Raw genomic sequence first — 25,315 nt, forward strand, 5'->3', positions numbered from 1 at the left:
TTATTGCACTTCAGCTTGGATAATTAATGGTGTGGGACCGAGAACTGAATGTAAATAGTGCTTTTGACTCCAGCTCCCAACGCTTGTTTAATTGTAATTCTATATATTTACTATAATAATGCCCATCTATTAGTTTCAGTGCTTTTTATTCTTCCAAACATCTCTTTTCTTAAATTTGGTAAGATCTGTCAAAATGTTGTTTTAAATTTCATTGTAGAAGCCATTTCATTTTAGGTTTCTATGGATGGTTTTTCTTTGTCTGTATATAATTTTGTCTTGTCTGTTTGCACTTATATCAATTTTATAGCGTAGGTTTTATTTTCAAACATTGCACGTTAAATCAGATTCTATTCATGTAGTTATGTATTCAATGTTTGAGAGCTTACGATAAACAAAACCTATTTAATTTTTTTCAAGATTGGGTAGTTTCTGAGGAAGCCAGGGGTGGCACACGAAATTTGTCATGCAGATTGTTAATCTTCTGACTAATTTAATTGTGTTATTAACGTTGTTTTAAATTTTACTTTTTGTAATGTATCTTATTGTTCATTCACCCGTTGCTACCCGACGCAAATCCAAACTCCGATTTTCCATAAGGTTGCATTACCCCCGTGCACATCTACCCGATGCTACCCGACGCAAATCCAAACTCCGATTTTCCATAAGGTTGCATTACCCCCGTGCACATCTACCTGATGCTATGCCACGCTAACCTACCCGACGCTCTGCGATCCCCACTGTCCAGATTTTCGTCGGGTCGCATCGAGTACAGTCGAAAACAAAAGAACCGGACAATCATATTTTTATTCAAACTACATGTATTATTGTCGTTATGTTAATTACAACATACTTATTTTAATATAAACCACATTAACTGTGATTAAAAATTAATTAGTTTTTATTTAAAAAATTAATTTTAATCGTTTGTTAGAAAATTAATCAAAACACAGGAATACGATTTTTTGGTATTTATTCAGAAATCGTGAGATGCGGTCTGGTGTGATGTACGTTTCAGAAAAACATTTTCTTTATCGTGCCAACGTTTCGATCTTTATTGAGATCATCTTCAGGGCCTGGGATTTACAAACATTGTGGAAAAAAGTGAATTTATACAATGCAATATATGTATATAATATTCAATCAAACCACCACACATTTTTTGATTCAATGAATTTAACTAACAATTTATTGAACCCGCTTCGGCGGTACATATACTAAAATTGTAACAATTTATTACACGGTTTTGCTCATAAAATTTAATTAACAATTTATTTCATCGTTTTGCTCGTAAAATTACACCATTTTCGTCGGGTAGCATAAGAACAGGACACTCATATTTTTTGTAGTTTATTTCAAACTAAGTACATGTAATTTTCTCGTTATATTAATTACAACATGTAATTTTAATGTAAACCAAATTAAACGACATAAAAAATGCATAAGTTTTTATAAACATTGTTTAATTATGATGGTTAGGAGAAACATTATTTAAAACAATTAAGTTTAACTAGCAATTTATTAGATGGTTGTGCTCATAAAATTTAACTAACAATTTATTACATGGCTGGACAAGGTTTTGCTCAAAATAGTGCATTAAGAGCAAAAGATGCGTTGCGATTGCGATAAACGCTGTGGACTGTACGCGACGTGGGCTTGCGTCGGATAGATCTGCACACCCCACCAAAACGTGGCAAGGTGTCGCGTAGCATCGGATAGCGTCGCATGGCGTAGCATCGGGTAAGTGTGTTCCCGGCTTAAAGGTATTGTTGCGAAAAGGGAAAAGTTAGGCTAAACCCTTGAAACCTGAATGTCACTCAGAAGTGTTTCACTTTGTGCCGGTAATTACGAATGTTTTAAACGCGTCTCTTTTTAATTGGAAGTTCGGTAACAGGGATGAAATTCTGTCCCTGGCGATAAAACACCAAAAGGATTTACAGACTAAATCGATAATTACAAACCTTCTGTACTAGGTTTGAAACTGAAATAATTTTCTTTGAAAACACTTTAAACGTAAATAGTAAAGCGAAAAAGCAAAAGGGGAATACGGTTTGAACAGAAACGAATTGTACACGATGGAAGAAAAACTTAGAGAAGTAAGGGCTTAGAGAAACTAATGTTCCCTGAATATTTAATCCAGAACAACGAAAAATCACTGTTCATCTGATTTAAGCAATACCATTCAACTTACAAAGCTCTCTAACTTAATAACAAATTGGTGTATCAACGACGAATATATACAAATTAATAATCTATAATATTAAATAAATAATAAGATAGAAAAAAAGAGATACTTATTTTATGTATCATAGTAGTATTTATCGTAATAGTATTTGAATATATATCTAAACAAATGCAGGTTTTTATTTAACATGTAGATAAATATATACCAGAATATATTAACATGTTATAAGGAAAAATGTAATAATATGTAATCATTTTGTCCCAGATTTTCTTCTCTCTAGCTGTTTTTTTATATTATTTTTTGGAAAATATACTTGATTGGCAATACAGGGGAGAATTGCTCGGGAGTTGTTTGTAAACAAGATATGGTCGGATGCTGTTTAATCAAACGTGGACATCACATTTGTCAAGAATGTCCGTAATAGTTCTGCAGCCTCCTTGCCCTTGAGAGTTTGTCCAATAAATGGGAAAGTTTTGAGACATTTGGATTATAGTTTTATTTACTCAAAAAGACAATTAAAATTTACTTGAAGCAAGACCAAAAACTTAGCTTTGGGGCGGTAGACGCGAAAGGTTTTAATATGTAAAACGCGTCTGATAGACCAAAACAACAAATAATATACATAGTAAAATAGTCGTAAACTAACCAGACATTAAATAAAGCATTGAAACGATCATTTTTATTCTTATAAAACCAAATTATTTTCTAATAATCACCAGATCCTTCAATGAAGATGGCGGGAAGCCGAACGCGACTGATAGACAAAACAAACTGGGTTTTAGTCTTCTTTTCAATACGCTTAACTATCAATCGTAATAAAAATATTCGAATATTTTGATAAGGCATGTTTTGTTCATTTATATGAATAAAAAGTTGTATTAGCTTGTTTTTATTGTCGAAACGAAAACTAAAAATATTCAATGAAGAAATAAACGTTTTTTTTAATGCGTCTTGGTTTCTGTCTGTTAAAAATTTCAATATGTAATGCTGAATATTTTCAATTAATCTAACACGAGAGGGTATTAGACTTGCCGTTTTTTTTGGAACAAAAATTTATATCAAATCTATAAGATTTGGGTTGAACGTTTCCCTATAAGTTATTCGGAAATCGTGAGATGCGGTCTGGTGTGACGTAGGTTTCAGAAAAACATTTTCTTTATCGTGCCAACGTTTCGATCTTTATTGAGATCATCTTCAGGGCCTGGGATTTACAGTTTTTCTGAAACCTACATCACACCAGGCCGCATCTCACGATTTCCAAATAATCATGGACTAACGGTCACTAATCACCACACGTTTCCCTATAAGATTGACAATTTACGAAATATTAAATTTCCAGGGAAACCTTTGTCTAACAACAGTGTGCACTCAGTGACATTTCAACTTCGACCAACATCGAAATTGTCGATTATCAAGAATAGATTTATTGGAAAGAATTAATTATTATCATTATTATTATTAATCAAACATTGTCAATCCTATGCAACTTTTAGGAAATTTTTTTTACAAAATTATATTTATTCGTATTTTTTAATTATACTGTTTCTTTTATAGATTTAAAGATTGTTTTTATAATTTTTTTGTTATATTCATGTGAATATCTCAATCCAGCGCCCTTGAAAAATGTATGCTGATGATTGAGTCTACTCTTTAAATATAGTAAAAAAATTTTAATTAATAAACATATTGTTTGTGTAAGTCACTATTGCATCGTTGAAGAACGTTTTTGTAGAAAAAGCGTACTGACCTCTTCGTAAATGAAGTTGTCGATCTCTTCCAGCGGTTTCCCATACAGATTAGAAGGAAAAGGCTCAAATTTGCAAGGCAGGACAGAGCCGTCCTCCACGCTGAGTTTTCTTTTTGGTTGGAAGCCATAGTCTTTGACCAATTGGGCGTTCCTCGATTCTTGTTTGTCCAAAGATTCACGAGTGAATGGTCTCACTTGTAATTTCACTTGTTGCTTGGAAGGCTTCTGCTGGCTGCCCGACGTAGCCGGTTGTGGCTCTTGGTACTTTGGAGGACCTCCAACAGCTCCCGGTATTCCACCTGGTATCCGCACGGGGAACATTTTACCCGACTATCCCATTTTAATGATAAAATGATCGCGCAACTAATCCCTTCATTCCACACGTTCCCAGAGTAGTGCATAGCAGTGGGCCGAATAACTCATAGATGTACCATCCATTAGCACTGGAACAAAACAAATCATACCATGTTAAAAAGAGAAACATTAATTATTTAAAAAAGTTATTTAAAAGATTCTTAGGGAGATTTGCTCAAAGTTTTACTCTGTAAATGTGCGTGTGTAGATAACGTTGAAAAATCTATGTTGAATTGAATGTCTCCAGAGAAGGCAGAGATGGGCCTACCTTGCTATATATCGCGTTGCAAATAACATTGTCCCAGATGAGATCGAGTATAGCAGGCAATATAAGGTTTCGACCCATTTTAGAGTATTATCCCATTAACCCGACCCCGTTCTGATATGTTAGCTTAATAAACATTCTCACGACAGTTCATATTTGAAGGTTTTAAAGGGTGCTTAAAAGGAATCCAAATTTTTTAAAGATTTTTTCTCCTATTTTAATATAAGCGTTTTTTTGGTTTTGTACCTTTTTATACATCTATTCTTATTTCATTTAATTGAATCCTGCATATTATATTCTTATTGTACTTCAAAAATCGATTGATACAATAATAACATGAAAAATATATACAGCTATAGGAAGCCAGATAATTGCTTTCTAGGAAAGGATGGGATCATGTAAGTATTTCAACATAGATCTATTGTAGAACTATGATTAATTCCATACAGTGGAAAATAGGCTTTTCCCCCCACAAAATTAAACACTTGCCCCGCTGCAACTTTACAGTCCTTTAGAGGCCTATAATTATTTTTAAATCTTCGAGAGAGAGAGAGAGAGAGAGAGAGGGGGAATTTATGTATCTTTTAGCTTACGTGCTTTTCTCCAGTTTTTGATTTTTTTCTCAAGACAATTTTCCAGCTTCAACTTTAGGTCTAACACTCTCCTAGTTGTGGCTCTGGTCCCATGGGTGAGAGTACTTCATGTGACTTCTTCGGCTGATCAGCCTATTCGTTTCCTTCAGTACTCTCATGTCCCGGAACCTACCGCAAGATGACCTTGTGCTCTCCTAGGATAATGCTTCACGTGCACAAAGTATATTTCCGATATCCAAGGAGTTTTGTTAGGGCTATACTTCAATCCTTTAACCACTACACCTACAAAGTGTTCCAACTTTAGTGTATGTTATTAGCTTCTTCCTGAATTTATTTAGAAATCGTGAGATGCGGTCTGGAGTGACGTAGGTTTCAGAAAAACATTTTCTTTATCGTGCCAACGTTTCGATCTTTATTGAGATCATCTTCAGGGACTGGGATTTACACACATTGTTTACATATAACAATTACATTTTGGACGTGGAAAAATGTAATTGTTATATGTAAACAATGTTTGTAAATCTCATGCCCTGAAGATGATCTCAATAAAAATCGAAACGTTGGCACGATAAAGAAAATGTTTTTCTGAAACCTACATCACACCAGACCGCACCTCAAGATTTCTAAATAAATATCGATTAACGATCACTAATCACCACACATTTCTTCCTGAATCTTGCGGCCTTCATTCTTTAATTTAAAACCACTTGGCAGAGTCTTCAAAGTCGATTTTTCTTCCCATTTTGTCAGATCCCATTATAGCCATCTAGTTTATATTTAGTCCATCCAGAATTTTGTGCTAGTTTTTCTTTACTTCTGACTTAATTTACATTTGAGAAAGAGAATGAAGCAGAATCGCCATGACTCTAAAAAGATCGAACTTCAACGGGCCTGTTCTTGGCAAACAAATGGGGCATCATTTTACCCTGAGTTTTTTCAAATTCCTGTCGAGAGATTTTGACCTGAAAAACAACAACAATATCAAGTCACTAGTTTTCGTTGTCCGCTTGACCAATTAATAACTTTCAATTAATTAAGGTTTTTAGTTGAGATAAAAAGTCAATGTCACGAGCGAGATTCGAACCCACGACCTTCGGCTAGATACGCCGCTACTCTACCACTTGAGGTATCTTGGCTTCGATCCACTCGGACACTAACTTCCGATCTATCTCAACCCCACTGCATTTTGTTGCAAAAAGGAGAGAAAATTCAAAGGTGGGGTTGAGATCGGAAGTTAGTGTCCGAGTGGATCGAAGTCATGATAGCTCAAGTGGTAGAATACCGGCGTATCTAGCCGAAGGTCGTGGGTTCGAATCCCGCTTGTGACAATGACTTTTTTATCTCAACTAAAAACCTTAATTAATTGAAACAATATAAAGGTTGAACAACAACAAATCCCACAATATTTATCCCCACATTCTGTGAACAAAATGTTTTGGCTAAAATCTAGCCTTTTGAGAGATTTCCTCCTGTGGTCTCCTGGATGAAATTGTAATTTGATCGATACCGATCATCTTGATCTGACTTTGCTGAATTCGTCTATCATTCGTGTTTCGGCAATTGTCATCTTCAGTGTTCGGTTTGTGTGATTTCGCTCCTACATGAAATATTCATAGTTTAATAATTACGTAATTTATACCTCCAAAAACGTATTCATATGTAATATCTATCAATAGCCAGTCAATAAATCGATACCAATTTGGTAAACCTATCGGAGCATATAATTTTCCTATAAGATAAAACTTATAAAACCTTTAATTTGTTTCAAGTGCTTTTTACTCAACTTAAACACAAAATGTAAATAGAAAAACACACCCTTATCTCGAAACTCGGCAGCATGCCAAATGATAAAAGTACAAGGCAGTATAAAAGGAGTTTGTATTGCGGTTGGGGTGAAGCACCAAAGTCCGGACTTGTTTACTTGTCCATGTCTGCAACGACACAAAGTGGGCCTAAAGGGAAAAACTGAACATAGTGCTATTTTTAATGTTTTTGTATAATTAACCCTTTATTCACAATTAGGTACAGATCGAAGGCATTCGGAGACCAATTGTCAAGACGCTACGAAAATCAGCACAGTGATAAGTGCTTATTAAAACGGGAAAAATATGAACAAATTTGGTTGAGTTTCGTAAAGCAATATTTGACGTTTTTACTCATTTAAAATTTCGACTGTTTTTTCTTTAAAAAAATGCTATTTTTTACAGGATACTTATCTAAGACGATTTAGTGGGTAAATTTGTTTTTTCACCCATTGGTTACTATATTTATTTCTTGAAAAATACAAAAGGACTAAGGGAAGTTGGCACATTTTTTACCTAAATTGGGCGGTAATGGGAAAAACGTGAGCTCTATCAGAAAATCAGGCCTTCTGAAAAGTTGTGATTTTTCAGGTTTCGATACGCTATTCACCAGAACTCATCATTCGTAATATTGAAACAATTCTTTCATTTTTCAGAGCTATAATAGGCAAACAATTGTATCAAAAAATTTTGTTTATATAAATAATCCGGAGGAGGAAAATAAATTTTCTTTTACAAAAAAATTTCAAAGTATTTGTCCCAAATTTAGATTGTTGCCAAAAATGCACAATTAACTATTTTTAAAAAACTCCACCGGAGAAATTGTAGTACAGTATGGAATGTATGTTTTGCTCCCAAGGAGGACGTTCTCTTGCCTTCTCTGGCTGCTGGTGGTCGATGATGTAATCAAAGACCTCAATGAATTATGATACCATAGCATAGGTTACGTAGATGAACTGGTAATAATTATAAAAGGGAAATTTGAAGGGCTCTAAATATTATAGGAAGATGGTGTGAGAAAAAGGGTTTAAATATAAACCCTAAAAAACATCTCATACCCTGCACAAAAAGAAGGAAACAAAGGCCCCAGTAGAAAAGAAGAAAGCTTAACATTTCCAAAGAAACAAAGTACCTTGATATAACCCTTGACCAAAGGCCCAAGTGGGGAAAAAATATAGACAACAGGCTCTATTAAGCATTGGCCCAAGACTTTGCAGTAAAAATCGGGGAATAAGCCACAAAATGGCGTACTGGTTATACACCACAACTGTAAGATTCTTCGGCAAATACGGAGCTCTAGCGTGGCGGCCAAAGACACTAAATAAGGAGACACAGAACAAACTACAAAGTCTACATAGACTATCGTGTCTCAACATTACAGGGGCAATGCATACCTGCAAGGAAACAGCACTCGACCTCCCATCCTTACATGTTTATGTGCAAAGGTGGGTTTTGAGAGTGTCAACATACTTCCTGAGATATAAGGAAATGAAGCCAGATCTAAGGAGCAGCCACCACAAAATTCTAAAAAGAATTAAAATTAATGAGATGGTTATAAGGGAGCCTGACAAAATAAGGGAAACGCTCAACTTTGACAGACCATTCCAAGCGGATATAGACAATAGACATTTGGAAGAAAGCTGGCCCCAATTTTCAAGAACGGGCCCTAATATGGAATACAGGTGTATCAACGATGGAACAGGGAGTAGGCGTGGGGGTAAAAGGGCCGAATCGCACCCATACGAAGCCACTTGGACTAACACAAACCATTTTTCAAGCTGAAATCTATACAATACAACTCTGTGCAAATGAGTTAATACAGAAAAATATGGAAGGTGAACATATATGCGTACTTAATTTCACTAATTTCGTGGTCCGCTTGACCAATTGAATATTACAATTAATTAAGGTTTTTAGTTGAGATAAAAAAGTCAATGGCACGAGCGGGATTCGAACCCACGATCTTCGGCTAGATACGCCGCTGCTCTACCACTNAGCAGCGGCGTATCAAGCCGAAGATCGTGGGTTCGAATCCCGCTCGTGCCATTGACTTTTTTATCTCAACTAAAAACCTTAATTAATTGTAATATATGCGTACTCTCAGACAGCCAGACAACCATAAAGGCATATCCTTTCAACTCCAAACTTGTCTTGGAATGCCTAACCTCACTAATGTCTCTGGGAAAGCAAAACAAGATAACCTGAAAGTGGGTTCGCGGACATGATGACACAGCAAGAAATAAACAGGCTACCAACTAGCCATAAAAGGGCAACCCTCTCACCCATGGGACCAGAACCACAACTAAGTAGTACAGAGTGTGGGCTTAAGTTGTATCTGATGTTGAATAGTCACATTTGAATTACAATAAATAAATTTGGCCGTAATTATCCAGTTTGCGTAGTGATTACAACATGCTAATCCATTGAGGAAAAGAAAAAAAAATCATCTATTTATATCACTGAGCCGTTAAATAAGCTGAATCTATTTCTTGATGCTGGTAACAATGCCGCAGTTCTGCTCCAGTTTAACGGATGGCGTCCATTCCACAAAGCGAGATTAGCAAAGTTATCTTGAGGTTTGGTTGGTCACCGCATTGATGAAAGTCCTTACAGTTTAGGTGCTTTAGGCTTAATGATATCGTCAAACAAAACCGCCATAACAGTCGCCGGGTAACAAAGTATTTATAGTATTTTACATTTTGTTTGACGGATTTATCGCCTGTAGTCAGGTTTTATTTGCGGTTTTATCTTTACATAAAAAAAACCAACGAATTTTATACGAGTACACTTTTATACTAATTTTAACAATGATGTTTGTTTGTAATTATCAATAATTAACGACTTTTCTTCGTTGATAATAAGGTCCGGGACAAAAAGAGAGCCCACCCTAGTATTTTGTTTATACATTACATATATGACTTTTTAAACTAAATTTTAATTGAATCTAGGTAATTAATTACCAGTGAAATTTTAATCCGTAGAAACAATAGTAAATATTGATTTTGATCTTGACTGTGCGCTCATACGAATAACACGTATCTCTTGTTGCTCCTGTTTTCTTTCGCTCGTTCATCGTGGAGATTCTCGCTGCTTTTTTTGAAGCCAATCCCCTGTAATTCCATTGATCCGATCTGCGAATATCTTTGCCCTGAAGGAGTGTTGTCACCCACTAATTGGAAATTAATTTGGGCGTTTCGCTGTATTTTCTTGCTGGACTTCCGGATGTGCTGATAAGGATACCCTCTCTCCAGCCCGAGAAGCCAACGGATCTACGGCAGGTGGGGCGCCATCGTCATAACAACAGGTAAACAATACGTTTTGTTTACTCCACAGACTTGGCTGTTGTTTCTACTGATACGCATGAACAATAAATCTTGTGTACATACAATCTGATGTGTGAAGTCGCTCGATACCTTTCACAATTTTAATACACGCCCCACATCATACACAGTTTAATTCAGCAGGATATTAAAAAATTTACAAAGAAGACAACGCTTCCCATGGCAAACGCAGCCAACAAAAGACCTAGAAGTTCACCTGGAAGTTTGCAAACCCCGACTCAAAAGAAAATAAACATGGTCTCTAACGAGCTGTTACAGTCATTCGCAAAAATAATAGACGAAAAACTTGAGACCTTTAGTGTAAAGATGAAAAAAGACATAGAATTGATAAGGACTGATCTAAACCAGAACCTTCTATGCATAAAAGAAGAAAATAATGCGCTCCGCGAAGAGGTTCTTACATTGAAGAAAGATGTCCAGGAGAATAGGCGACGCTTGGATGCATTGGATATGGCTCTAATAAAAAACACTATCATTGTCGGTGGCCTAGAAGTGAAGCAGGGAGATCACCCCATCCAAATGGCCCAGACTTTTTTTCAGTCGCGTCGTCCAGATATCCGAACCTATTCATATGAACTCAGCACAAGTCCTGGGTAAGGAGGGGGCTACAAGCAGGCATCTCTTGGTATATCTATCCTGTCTCCAGGTCAAGTGGAAAATACTAAACAGCTCACCTATTCTTCGTGGGACGGGTTACAGTATCGCTCAAGACTTTCCAGCATCGATCAGGCAGAAAAGGTTTAACCTTCTTCGCGTTCGAGACGAAATACGAAGACGTATTCCAGGGGCCAAATGTCTCCTGCGCTCTGACAAACTGTTCCACCAAAACAAGTGCTATTTTTGAGATGAGTCTTCTGGACTCTGTTCGAAAGATTCTGGAAAACCTGCCGACAATGTAAGTGGAGTGGAACTTTCTTCTCTTATACAAGGTCTTCGTTCATCTGAGAATACTTCAGGTCGCTCGCGAATTACTGCTGGCGATCCGTCTTCCTCTGTCACAACTGAATAGCATAAGAAAGTCTGTCGGAGTGCTCCTTTAAAAATTATGTGTTATAACATAGCAGGTCTTAGTAATAAAAAATATAGTTGCTCTTTCTTTAATTTTGTAAACTGTTTTCATATATTCATCTTACTAGAGACACATGTGCTCAACCAGGGTGACTCTTTATTTTCAAATTTCTTTACCAAGCATGACCTACGCTGGAATGCTGCAAAAAAACCTCCACCTTCGGACGTGCAAGTGGGGGTGTGGTCATTGGGATGAAAAAAATCATTGTTTGCAAATTAATTAAGGTTTTCAGTTGAGATAAAAAAGTCAATGGCACGAGCGGGATTCGAACCCACGATATTCGGCTTGATACGCCGCTGCTCTACCACTTGAGCTATCGTGACCTCGATCCACTCGGACACCAACTTCCCACCTCAACCGCACCTTTTGAATTTTGACATTTGAAAAAATGGCAAAAAGGAGGGAAAATTCAAAAGGTTTTCAAAAGGTGACCTTACCAATTTTTTGTCTGAACATAGGGATCTAAATCTAACAGTTATGGGCGACTTCAGTGTGAGAATAGCGGAAGAACAAAATTTAGAAGAGATGGAACTCGAAAGTATTGGGAATTCTAGCTTGTATCGCCGCTCCAGAGATCTAACCGTCAACTCAGGTGGTAAAAAATTCCTAGAATTATGTGCAGACTATGGCTTGTTGATTCTTAACGTTCGTTCTATTGGCGATGCAGAAGATGGGCCTGCTATGTGTACCAGCTCATTTATGCCCCTTGATAGAGGATTTTTGGGTTTTAGGGGAGACATATTCAGATCGTCAGCCTATAGTGTTTTACATGTTTTGTGACACAAACATTGTTTCCACTATACATATAAGGTATGAATATAACTTTATACAATGTTGTACAAAATATAGAACTTTTAGGTTTAATCAAAGTATTTGTACTCACCCACAGTGTGTGTTTTCTGTGTAGATGTGTCACTGTTGTGTGTCGTGTTGAGAATGTTAGTGAGATATTAATGTTTTTTGTTGATATATGTTTGATTTTGAAGGAGTGGCGAAGGAAGTACGGATAGAATTCATTTCTCTATGAGGAGTCGGCTTCTTTGAGGTTAAAGGCCCGACAATGGAAAAATGGGTTAATGGTTTATCGTTCGTACCTGGTTAATTTTCAGTATTATTATAGATGGGGATTATTACGGAAAGGAGAGATAAATTGTTGAAGATTCAAACTATGGAGTTTCATGTGTGTAGTGTAACTTTTGGGTTGTTGAAATCGAACGTGGGCTGGTGTTCAAAATGGTGGGTAGCCGGTGTTGGAGGATTTTGTTTGGGTTTTTCGCAATCATAGATATGTTGTGTACTCTCTTAAACAGATATTGGGATGTAATACCGATGTAAGTTGCCGGACAATTTAAACAATTGATTTATGAAAATTACGTCAGATTTATTTTTTACTGGTGTGGGATCTTTACGTCCACTCCTTCAAAATTAAACATATATAAACAAAAAACGTTAAAATCTCTTTAACAACAGTGGCATGCCTACACAGAAAACACACACTGTGAGTACAAATACTCTGATTAAGCCTAAAAGTTCTATATTTAGTATAAATTCATATTAATATACTATTTGTATGACTGAAACATTGTTTATACATCCCACGCCGCGAAGATGATCTCAATAAAGTTCGAAACGTTGGCAACATAGAGAAGATGTTTTTCTGACCTACATCACACCAGGCGGAATGTCACGATCTGTAAATAATCTTTAGTCACAAAAACCTCAGAGGACTGAATAAACCAGACGTGACTGTGCAAGTTTTATTTTTAGTCGTGCATGTACGGCTGTTATCTTTTTCCTGTATGCACAGGCTATTCATACATTTAAACATGGGTTTAAATATTTTTTTGATATTTTTTATTTATTTTGGATTTATTGGATGGACCAGTTCAGATTTTGCAGTTTTTTTTCAAACAAACAATTGACCTCAAAATAACTCAATAATTATAGTTATATTGCAGCATGACCTACACTAGAAGAACTAGTTTTGAAAGTTCATTTTGACATTTTAAAATGACAATTATATAGGATATCTGGTACAGATAAATTGCTTCATGTGTTTTTGCCATGTTGAAGGAAAGGTCTTGACGTGAACATCGATTTCCTTCCAGTTTTGAAATGTCGCGAGTCGGAATTCTTGGGTCATTTCAGAAGGGATTCAAGAATGACTTATCTTATTGCCATATTTCATCAGGAGGAAGCTTTATGTAGCATTTCCAAATACAGTGAGGAGAGGGATGATAAGAGATTTTTCAACGTGGAAATTCATGTTTGGGGAACATTTCAACTTTTCAATTTATTTGTATTAATTCTAACATTTCCTACTTAGTTTCTTAGACTTCCGTTACAAGCATAAATCTACCCTACGATTTTCAGAAGTGCTGAGGAGAATAAATTATAGACAGAGTACAAATTCGTAAATCAAGTGAGTGTGCAATTTGTGGTTCCCCGAGGCGTACAATAAAGTTTATACCCTCCTATTGTTTCCGTCCACAAAGGCAAAGGGGCTTAGAGCAAACCTGGGCTTTGCTTATGAAGGTGAGAATGCCATGAATACACATCTAATAATTAGTGATCTAAATCCCGGAGACCTCAATATGCAGTCATCCCCTGCCTTATAATAGCATAGTAATTGATAGTAAATTAATTCCGTATGCCAAAGGGCAAGCCACAATCTTCCTCTATTTAGAAGTAGAGATATTGCATGTTGTGAGAGTATGTTTTTGCAAATAAAGACAATGTAATCGTATGAGTATAATTTAGAGTTTAATTTTGTTTATATATTTGTTTATTTAACGTTGAAAGATAAAAAAATAGACTCTCAGATTGTAGAATTTGTTCCCACTTACGCTTTTTAGTCGCAGAGGAATTCAGTTGTTCCGACCTCTTTTTTGCTAATACGACAGGTTGTCTCGAACCAATTTGTTGGTAATTGACCGGACTTGCGTACTTGCTAGTTGACTATTAGAGTAAAAACCGAATGTAGTAACATCTAAAAATATCGATTTTTCGTAAGTTCAGAGGTGGTCGTTACAGTGACATTGCAAATATGAGCCTTTTTAGACAAACGATTTATTATTTCATTGCGTTTTTGACAAACCAGTCCCCTCCCCGATTAGACGCCCCAACATATCCTGGGTCAGATCAAATAAAGAGAGGTGTCAAATCCTTTTTAACCCTCTTCACTTCTTCTCCTGATCTGAATGCGACACATCACTCAAATCTAAACGCCGAAATCCTCAATTCCCCTCTTCCTCTCTCACCACCTCACAGTCCTATTCAATCCTCCAAAGTTAACCAAATTTTCCGCCTTGCAGTTAAGAAATTCCCAAGATACGATCTTGTAACCCCCAAAATTCTTAAAAGCCTACCTAAAAAAAGCAATCATAAATACACATCCAGTGACAACAAGTACCCACAACAAACTAGCGATGAGCATCGATAGAAAAACATCGATGGTCGAAACATCGGAACTCACCGTCATGGTGGTACGACCATGGACTCAATAGTCATCACATCGATGTTTTTTTGAGTACTCATTACTCAAACCACAAATTGTTTTCATATGCATAAATTATTTTTATTTACCACTTGAGAAGCATAAGCTAATTTTTCAAACTTTGCCATTTCTGAACTTTTATTAGGAACTTGATTAATAAAAATGATGTTTATTATTTTAATAATATTTATTAGGAATATTTTTTCCTTTGGTTCCATTTATAGTTACATATAGATCATTTGGTCCCTTTACAATAAAAGACGTTCATTTTTAAATTATTTTGTGCCTGTGAATTTTATTCAAAATACCTTCCCGTTTTTTCTTGGTTACTTTGGAAAATATTCATAATCCACCCAAGCCCAATTCCTACCCCTTACTAAAAAAAAAGTTTAACATGTATCTAACTAAAATCAACCATATCCTTAATTTATTGAAATCAATTTACCCCAACTTTACAATGAGACACTACCACATCTTCTCCGGAACAGAATTTAAAAAACGTAGCTTTAAAGCCCATTCACCCTCTAAGCGATTTCTGGTTTTCGAAATAATCTGTCCAGGTTTGGAAAATAATCGTTCAGAGAGAACAGATGTGCCACTAAGGCAACAAATTGAACAACTCCTGACGGGTTTGGATAGGTCACGTTCATAACTGAAGAGTATGCGTCATTCCCTATTCTCAAAAGTGGAAATTAAGAACAACTGAAAAAGCTAAGTTTATAGAACATAGACAACCCACCATCCATGATCAAAAAACATCGACCACCGATGCTCATCCCTACGACAAACCATCAATATACAGTGCAATAATTAGACCAATTTGGACTTACCGAGTCGAACTGTGGGATTCTACCGAGCCATCCAACATCCAAAGAATCCAATTCTTTTAGTCAAAAACCCTTCGTCGCATCCTCAAGACCATCCATAAAGACCTAGACATCTCATCCGTTACATGATCCAAATACGATTGCACAATTTCCACTCCGAGTTCTCTTTCCACACCAATCCACTAGCTCAAGCCTTCTCTTCAATGTCTCACCCAAATAATCCTCCGCCGCCTAAAAAGACAGTAGTGACCCTTATCACAACCATAAACCTCAACCATCTTAAACATTCATAGTTCCAGCAATAACAGGTTCCTCTTCCCTATCCACATCCAAGCGGTCTGACAGATTTCTGCAAGATCTTTTATTGATCGTTATGAACAAATTGTTAAATATGTAAATTTTTGTTCATAAAACAATTTTAAATTTGCGTGTTCAGAAAGCGTCAAACAACTGGCACGGTCTATTACAAACGTTGATGTCGATAGCAGCAACCAACTGAGTTTCATAATGTGGTACGTAATTAGATTTGGTTATTATTTTTGGTGACAAACGAAAGGACAACCTTTTTTCCAATTCTTTTAGTCAAAAACCCTCCGTCTCATCCTCAAGACCATCCACAATAACCTAGACATCTCATCCGTTACAGACATGATCCAAACTCGATTGCACAATTTCCACTCCAAATTCTCTTTCCACACCAATCCACTAGCTCAAGCCTTCTCTTCCACGTCTCACTGTAACATTCTGCCACGTCGTCTAAAAACACAGTGGTCTTGTGACCTTACACAACCCTAAACCTAAACCAACAATCCAAAACACTGAGAGTTCCGGCATTGGCCGGCTACTCTCCATCGGTAATATGAGCATTTGGCGGATTGCTTCTTTATTTTATCTACTTTGCAATAAGTAATAATATTAAGTTATTTTGTTAAAATCAAGTGCCACCTAATCAATTTGGGAGGTTCAATTTTTAATTAAAAAAAACATTCTGCCAATTATTTCGTCACAAGAGTATTTAAAGAGTTAAAGTTTTATTTAATTGAAACCATAAGTTTTTTTAAATTTTGTGTGAAACTCTCTTATTCAATTCAGCTGGCAATGATCTTCCAAAACAACCATATTTCCAACCTCATATCGTAAAACGTGATGAAAACGTTATGGTATTCAATATTAAAGATGAAATTCAATAAAGGGCCTCTTTTATTGAATGAACCATAAAAGCTCCTGGCGGTTTCGCCGCATCCGAAAAAATGAACGTATCAGCTCTTCGTACCACATACGTTTTCCAAAGAAGAGGTAATTTGCTATCATTTCTGTTATGATAAAAAAAAACCATATCTTGTAAATATAGAATTTTATTGTGTGTCATTTTGATTAATAAAGATTACTCTGCAACTATAAACATTTTCAACAGGCAAAACTCTAGTTATGTCTAGTGATGGAGGTTCCAAGCCTGCGCATGTGTCCGGCATGTAGAAAAAGGTTGGTCGATGTGTACCACCTAGTTATAGGTTGCAACACCTTGGCTCTATATGGAAAGCGTGTGGGATTGCCACCAAATATGAGAATCGTATATTAGCACTACAGCAAGTATCTAAGTCCCCTGGTTCTATTTTTGGAGGAAACAGGGTTGTTTTATTGAATATAGTAACGATAGTTTTGTGCCTCTAGCGTGTGTTGAGAGTGAATGTATTTATGGATGTGAATGCTGATGGCGGAATATTGAACACCCCGTCGCCCTCAATTAGCTTAGTTACAGGGAAGCAAAGGTTGCTCTAGGAATAACTAGTACTCGACTACCCTAACCGAGTGAACTGGTACGAAAATAACAACGAATGTCTTTAACAGTGAGTGTGAAAGTGATTGGGTTTTGTTAGGAATTTATTGTTGGCGGCTGAAATGTCCTAACTGTTGGTAGCCGGTCTGCCGATGGATGGGTAATTCTCGAGCTCTGCCGGTAATTTATTGTAAATTACTCAAGATTAAAACGGCCACAGATTTGTCCCTAAAATATCCAGATGAAGATTTGAATCTCGCAGCCATAGCCGATTTCCTTTAGATATGGCGTGTTTTTTATATTTTAAATTCCTCTTTTTAAAATCTTATCATATTTACAACCTCTGTCGGTTCATGAACGAATAGGCCAATTTCAGGATAAAACGTAAGCAAATCTTAAACTGCCATTTCCTGCATGTTTAAATTTTTAATAATTCCAGCCTTTTAGGAGGTGCACAGAAAAAAAAGCACTTAACACTGTGAGAAGAATAATGAAGACATTTCCCCTTATTTCTAGATATTCAATTGCCTAATAAGTAAAGTGCTAACCTAAGAAATTGCTAGATGTGTTCATAATATTATCTACCCGATAAATGCAAACCTATTAGATTTTTTCATGAAAAATGGCTTTTTTAAGAGGCTAACAAATCTACTCAAAAATTGTTAGCATTTATTTACATGAAATGATTTTCTTCTTTTTCCACACCAATTTGCCAACATATTACAATTAAATTATGACTACCGCACTGTAGCGTTTGCAAATTTGTATGTGATTTGGCACGCACTTAGAGTGATTTGAGATAGCGTTGCCTACCTAATTTGCTGACCGACCCCGTTAGCGAGGTTACTGCTGTCAATGACAGGTCCTCTTTCGACACTCTCGTTATGGTCTTGTTAGAGAGAAACGAAGAGTTGCAAGGTCTCACCGAAACGAGTTTTATCTGGGTACCAGGATACAAAAGTGTGAAGGGTAACGAAAGGAGGCTAAGACGTCCCAATCTCCGGAAATAACCACCGCGATCCGGATCTCTGACGCTAAGAATGTAATAAAAAAAATGATTAAAAGAAGGTAGTAGCGTCGGTGAGCCGGGTCGGCAGAGAAGTTCTAGACTATAAAGAGCGCTGTCGATACGTGATCCTTGGAGTGTCTGACTTAATCATTACACGATTAAGAATAGGCCATTCTATGCTGAGACAAGGACACTTTTGGACAAAAGGGCGCGTATACATCCGGAGTTTAGAAAAAGGTTGCTCAATGTATCCCATATAATAATAAGGTGCCTTGCCTCTATATAGAGTGAGAGTAGGGGTGCCACTCGATCGAGAATTGTGCTTGAGCAGAAATCAATGTTATATGGAATATTGAACGAATAGATATGGATAGGAGCATAGAGAAAATTGTATAGAAATAGACTCTACGGAAGGAGGAAATTAGGTAGATCGAAGAGAAGATGGCTAGAGGAGGTGGAGGATGATTTGGGGAGGTAGGAATAAGAAGATGGAGAATGACGCCAGTGAAACAGTCAAACGGAATAAAATTTCTAAATTAGCCAGAATCTTGAGTATCCCATCGACCTTCAATTAGGTTAGTTATATAATCCTCTGAGGATCAGACTTATAGAAGACAGAACATCCTCACCCGATTAAGAGTAGTCCAGGCAGACACAAAACCCTCATATATATTTATATTTTCTTGAAGAATCAGGGATGTTTGTTTTATTGTGTATAGTATTGATAGTTTAGTGTACCTAGCGTGGATTGAGAATGAATGTATTTATTACCGTGAATGTGTAGTGTAAGAGGAGAGCTATTGCCGGAATATTGAGTACCCTCAATTAGGTTAGTTATATAGTAGGTATAAAGGGTGTTGGAGGAATATTTAGACCGTGAAAAGTAAGTAAATGGAAAAGAATGTATTTAAGAACGAATGAGAGTGTGAATGGGTTTGAATTTACCAACTGCATGTGTTGGGTGCTGAATTGACTTAATTCATTTATACTGATACTATACAAATCTTGAAATACTTTCATAAAAAACATAAGGGCCATATTAAAATAACTAAATTATTTTAAATATTTTTTTGGTCAGTAAATCTAATTAAGGTTAGGGTTATGGAAATGAAGGTGGAGCTCATGTCTAATATTTTTCTATTAACATTAAAAAAAAGGATTCGTTAAAATCGGTGCTCTCACCTGAAAAAAATAAATTGATCGGCCTACGTGACATGAATCAGTTGATCCCTATCCGAGGACTGTCAACTGAAACTTCGTCCGCGATACAACGATCTTTAAGAGTTTGTTTCTGTCTTTTGTTTTTCTTTCTTTTTAAATTTAAATTTATGATGATGTCTACAAAGGTTCATGAACAATGACGGTAATGGATCACGCTGATTTACAGCAGAGTGGAAATTTTTTTTGAAGTTAAAAGAAAGAAAACTTTTCTGGCGGGGGATAGAGCTTGGAAAGTTTCTGTTTCTTATCACTCAACAACCGATAAATAATTATTGTTCGTATTAAAGTATATCATGTTTGAAGTAGGTGAAAAAGGGTCTTTTTTGTCAGACATACCACGTTCATAGTTAACTTTAACTTTTATAACATATCTGTGTTAGTATTTATTGAGTGTATATGTGTGTGAACATCGATCGTTGTAATGATGGAAATGGGTCAGCTGCCTCTCCGTGTTCCATTTTCGACAAACGCAACCCAGCAGGCCGAAGCCAACGGGTGCACGTCCGTCTGATAAAATATAATTGAATCCCCTGGGCCCGGCTGTTTCCGCTTTGTACACGTGAATTCAATAATGACGGGCATTACTAATGTAAGTAGCCCATGTACGACGGAGCACTCACCGTACCACCTTTCATTAACCAAAGTAAATGAGATTTGTCTACTAATTCCGTACCGGCAGATTCAAAATAATATTAACGCCAATTATGTCAGAGGTTGTTACTCATAATTAAGGACGTAATAAATTTTCAATCGACTATGTTGGAAATATAATTTTGATACATGAAAGGAAAAGGCTTTTTTTAGTTTGGACTGTTTTTAAGACTTAAGGACTTTTAAGATAAAATACCCTGTCAGGGAAAAAATTCCGCCCACTTGTAATATAACTTGATTTGTATATATTTTTATAAATTAATCAAAGTTTAACATTTCTTAACGTTTAACAATTGAGCATTTGTCTAAAAAAGTAAAAAAAGTAAATTGCTAAGGAAAATGAAAATTAAAAAAGACAGACAGATAAAATTTGTTTTAATTTTGTTTTAGATTTTTAATTAACATTTCAATATCGTGTATTTTCTCCTTTTGCCTTAATTACATCTCGAAGACGCGTCGGCATACTTTCAACCAGTCTGGAAATGTCTCTTTGCTAGAGGTTAGATCATTCTTCACGAAGGGACTTCCAGGATCGTGGAGCGTATCAGGAAGTGATGAACGTGCTCTTATTCGGCTTCTGAGGTTATCCCATAAATGTTAGATGGGGTTCAAGTCTGGAGAACGGGCTGGCTAGACTAAAACCCTGATGTCATGATGTTGAAGGTACGTTTGTACAACGCGAGCGACATGTGGACGGGCTTTATCGTAAGTTAGAATAGGATTGTCGCTGATTTCATCGAGGATAGGCAACGCATGATGTTCCAACATTTCATCCACATAGCGAGTGACCGTCAAAGAGCCTCCAGAAACAACAACCAAATCTGTGCGACTCTCCATCGAAATTCCCGCCCGCACCATCACTGAGCTACGTTGAAAAGGTTGGCTCAGGGAAAAATTAAAGACTTTGTACCTTTCATATTGCCTTCTCCACACTCTTTCACGCCCAGCTGGAGATTGTACAGCAAATTTACACACATCTGTAAAAAGTTCAGCAGACCAATCGTTCAAAGACCAATGGCTGTGTTCTCGAGCAAATACGATCCGTACAACTCCAGAACGCCAATTGTGTTCTGGACAATTCTGGTCCTCTTACGGGGCAAAAAACCAACGGTCCATACTGATTTTATCTTCTTGGAGCAATGCGTTCAGAAATTTGGACACCTCGAACTTCCTGGAGTTGATGAACAACAGTAAAGCACGTTTTGCAAAATTCTCAAAGTCAAAAAACGGTCATCCACCTAGGGCGTCCAGAATCGCGCCTTCTATGGTAGGACCCAGTTTCTCGATAATGTCTAACGGCGTCTCGCAGAGTTTCGTATGGAACTCCGATGTCAATAGCCGCATACCTGATGGAACGTCCATCATCAATAAGTGACACACCACGCGCAACATCATCAGCACTAAGTGGCAATTTTAAGTTTAAAAAATTAAGAAATTAAGAAAAGAAAGATAGAATTCAAATGACACTGAAAAAATTAATAATAATTAACTGAATAATTTAAATGCCGTAAAAATTAAACATTGAAAAATCCTCTATCCTTGTTTTGGATTAAGGATTACGTGAGTACGTCTAATTGATATTCCCAATTTAAAACATAGTATAAACAACGATTTATTGATAAAAACAATGAGACAAATTAAGGGCAGAATTTTCTTTTATCAGAAAATGAAAAAAAAATCAGGTCGGTGGAATTTTTTGCCATTCAGTGTAAAATAATAGAAAAACAATCAAGTATTCCACCATTAGTACGTCTTCTACTCTATCAATAAGATGATGGATAATATTTTTGATTGATGATAAACATCGTCCTTCAATGTTTCCCCCAACCTGTGAAATGAATCCCATTAAAAAGGGCAGATTATTTCAAAACGTACCTGATGAATCAAAACCCGATCTGTCTCCAAGGGAGGTAAGAGGAATTTATTTTGTCCAGAGTGGTTTCGTTTGTCCAAAGTTTATAACAGGGACCATCAAAACAACCCCCTCAATTACACTAGAAACTCTGCTAAACGTACGTCAATAGAAAACATTTATACAAGGAGAGGCAAGGAAAAGCTCATTTAGGATCTAGAAACAATATAACTGGATAGGAACTAAACACGTAGGGCATACAACAATAATCAATAAAATCAGACATCCATTCTTAGAATTGGGTACTGTCTACATGAACCCAGAAACTCTCTTTACGACGTCCTATAAAATCTCAACAGGCCTCAAAGGAGAAGAAAAACGCTGGAGGAAATCAGAAACAATGATATGGTGTTCACATCGCTACAAAGGAAGGAACCGGTTGAGGCGTTTTTTCTCCAAGCTCTACACACGAGCAGACAAAGTCATTAATAAAATAAACCTATGTCTATCAAACTGAAATACATGTCATCATTGCTTGTGCTTTGGAATGTCTTAAAAGAGGTTACACTAGCAAAAACATCCATTCTCGTATTATCGGAAAGCCAACCGGCTATTAAAGCAAAACCGTGTAAAAAAATCACAACAAAACTAGTTATTGAACGTATCCACAATCTCTATAACTTGCGAAAACACAAAACGCGATGATAGCTTGGGTGCTAAGCCACAGAGAAATTTTGGATACGAAAAAGCAAACACACTGGCTAGAGAAAGATCTGCAAAACTATATACAGGCTCAGAACTTGTAACCCCCTACTTCCTAGTAACTATCATCATCATCACATCCTCTACTCCTCAAGGTTCTTCTCACCCATGCTTTTCAACATTTACATGAACCATCTAAGCCCACTTAAGGGGAACACGTCTGGATTATCGATTTTTTTGCTTATTTTGTCCTGAATTTATTTTTGAGCAGAGCCTTATAATTATTTTGGTTAAGTTGGAAATAGTTTTTAGGATTCAATAGGGAATAGGTGTTTTAATAAGAGTTTCTCGAGAATTTACTTATTACAAGAAGGAGGCTGATAGGTCGGTAGGTTGAAGGACAGTTTTGGATATCTATGCAAAAAAAATCATAATGGACAATTTCTAAACAGATAGAAATTGTGTTGTTTCTAAGCGGAATTCAAGATATAAGTAAGGAAAACGAGGACTTTTCTTAATAGACAGATTTGACACATCGTATGTGATTTGAAAATGCAAAAGAACACCGGATCAGATATAAAATGAAAAAACTTGACGGCAAGATTGTCCAAGAATTAGGAACCAACATGATTACATCATTTGTCAAATGTCACCTCTACTGTACCGCCTTCGTCTTTTACAAGAAAGGTTAAAAGCAATATATACGTATAAAATAAGACGCATTAATCTTCCGTTCTATTGCAAGGAAAAATGGGAAAACCGTAACATAAATCCGGGGAACGCGGAGGCAGAGAGGCACCACTAGATGTGTCGAACATGCCTCACGGTTAAGAAGCCCATACGTTTTCCGGCGTTTTCTGCTGATTGGTAATCACCACCGAAATGTTCTTCCTCTTTCCATTTAATACAAGCTTTTTACTTTCGTTCAATCCGTCCAATTATAACATTTGATAATTATAAATGATGTAGATAATTATAAAAATATTGCTGTATATACGTATCAACCTGGTCTAAAATCTTTTTTACTTATATTGTTCGATCAAACGCGCTACACTCTAGAGCTCTAATGGGGCATTATAAATATAGAGATTATATCTGCCCTATCCTCAACATTTCCCTTATGAGTTTTCTCATCATTAATCAACAGAAACCCCCCCCTCAATTATAAAGCATTTTATGAACCTATCTCACGCAATTAACTTTCGACCCTTATCAAACCGTTTTCCCCTTTGTGACACTTGACCTGAATGTCCAATTATTTTAAATGATAGCGAATTATAAAAGAAAAACTTAAGCTGTCCAAGCATAGGAATCTGTCTTTTGTACAGAAATAAAAATTATATGAATCCTCGGAGTGCCGGTGTTTTTGAATGCTGGATGCCGACCTTTACCTTACAGTCATAAGCGTGTCGGCACCTTAACCTTATATAATTTTTGTTTTTAGACGAAGACGCAATGTCCACGTCACAATTTGTCACATTATTTATTTAATTTCGTAACAAAGTGCGATAATATTGTCAAATTTAATTATCTTGATTTGTAATTTGGTCCTTACCGATCATTTTGGTTTTCAATTTCACCGTGTATTGGTCTTACGTCCTTCGCTTACTCGCCGTCTTCAGTTATGTGTTGAATCACTAAGACATCAGACCAGTGGTTACCAAAGTTTTTTGACCCATGGACCCCTTTTTACAGTCAAAACTTGCCCACGGATCACCAAAAAGCTACACAAAAGTATAGTATAAAAATTACAAATGAAAAAAAAATTGAAGAAGTAGTTATTCAAATTATAAGTTTTGTTTAAACTAAAATTTAAAAAAAATAATGACTTGATGAATGTAATGAGATGTTATGAGTGTATTTATGTCAGGCTCATTGTTTGTGAGTAGCAACCGCAAATTCCCACGAACACTAATTTCAAGTCTTCACCAATAGTGTACGATTTTCCGGGCTTTGCAATCAATAAAGAAAGTTATAAGAAGCACGCAGTCCACCATAATCTCGCTTAGATGTTGTCCCTAAGAGTTGTTGCAATAACTGTTTACAAATATTTTTCTTGGACTCTTTCAAGAAATGTAATGATGAACTAGATTATCGACCTGCTGGATACAAGAAGTCTTTTCAGAGGATCTTCGGAAGAGGTCAAAACAGAGAAAACTTCCTTACGGTTTTCGCCGAGCTTTCGACAGTTTTATACTGTCATCTTCAGGGCCTGTTTTATTATCATATAAACAAACAATTAAAACATGAAAAAACAATAATTACAACAATAATTGGATATCTTACTTTAAAACCTTAATAGGAAATTAAACAACATGGTGTTTTGGGCACAGAAGTACATTATGTTTTTTTCGGCTCAGCATCTAAATATTGATTTAAATGGAATACATTAACAATTAAAAATTATAGCTAAAATTACAGTAAAAA

At 36.2% G+C, this 25,315-nt stretch overlaps 1 protein-coding gene across 7 annotated transcripts in view; it reads right to left on the reverse strand.

The window, feature by feature from the left end:
* LOC106665388 (sodium channel protein 60E-like) overlaps positions 1-25,315 on the reverse strand; it is a 341,161-nt gene that overhangs the window by 183,877 nt on the left and 131,969 nt on the right. For 3 of the 7 annotated variants that reach the window (XM_014391781.2, XM_024226925.1, XM_024226923.1), the window contains one exon: positions 3,930-4,372. In XM_014391781.2, the coding sequence (XP_014247267.1) occupies positions 3,930-4,250 (321 nt within the window). In that variant the 5' untranslated portion in view covers positions 4,251-4,372. Of the gene's footprint in view, positions 1-3,929; positions 4,373-5,141; positions 5,424-5,797; positions 6,104-24,443; positions 24,613-25,315 lie in introns of all 7 variants that reach the window. The other 4 variants (XM_024226922.1, XM_024226926.1, XM_014391782.2 and 1 more) reach the window with 4 other exon arrangements.

The sequence above is a fragment of the Cimex lectularius genome, unplaced genomic scaffold, assembly GCF_000648675.2.
Source record: "Cimex lectularius strain Harlan isolate CLEC.00 unplaced genomic scaffold, Clec_2.1 scaffold9, whole genome shotgun sequence".
Lineage (NCBI taxonomy): Eukaryota > Metazoa > Arthropoda > Insecta > Hemiptera > Cimicidae > Cimex > Cimex lectularius.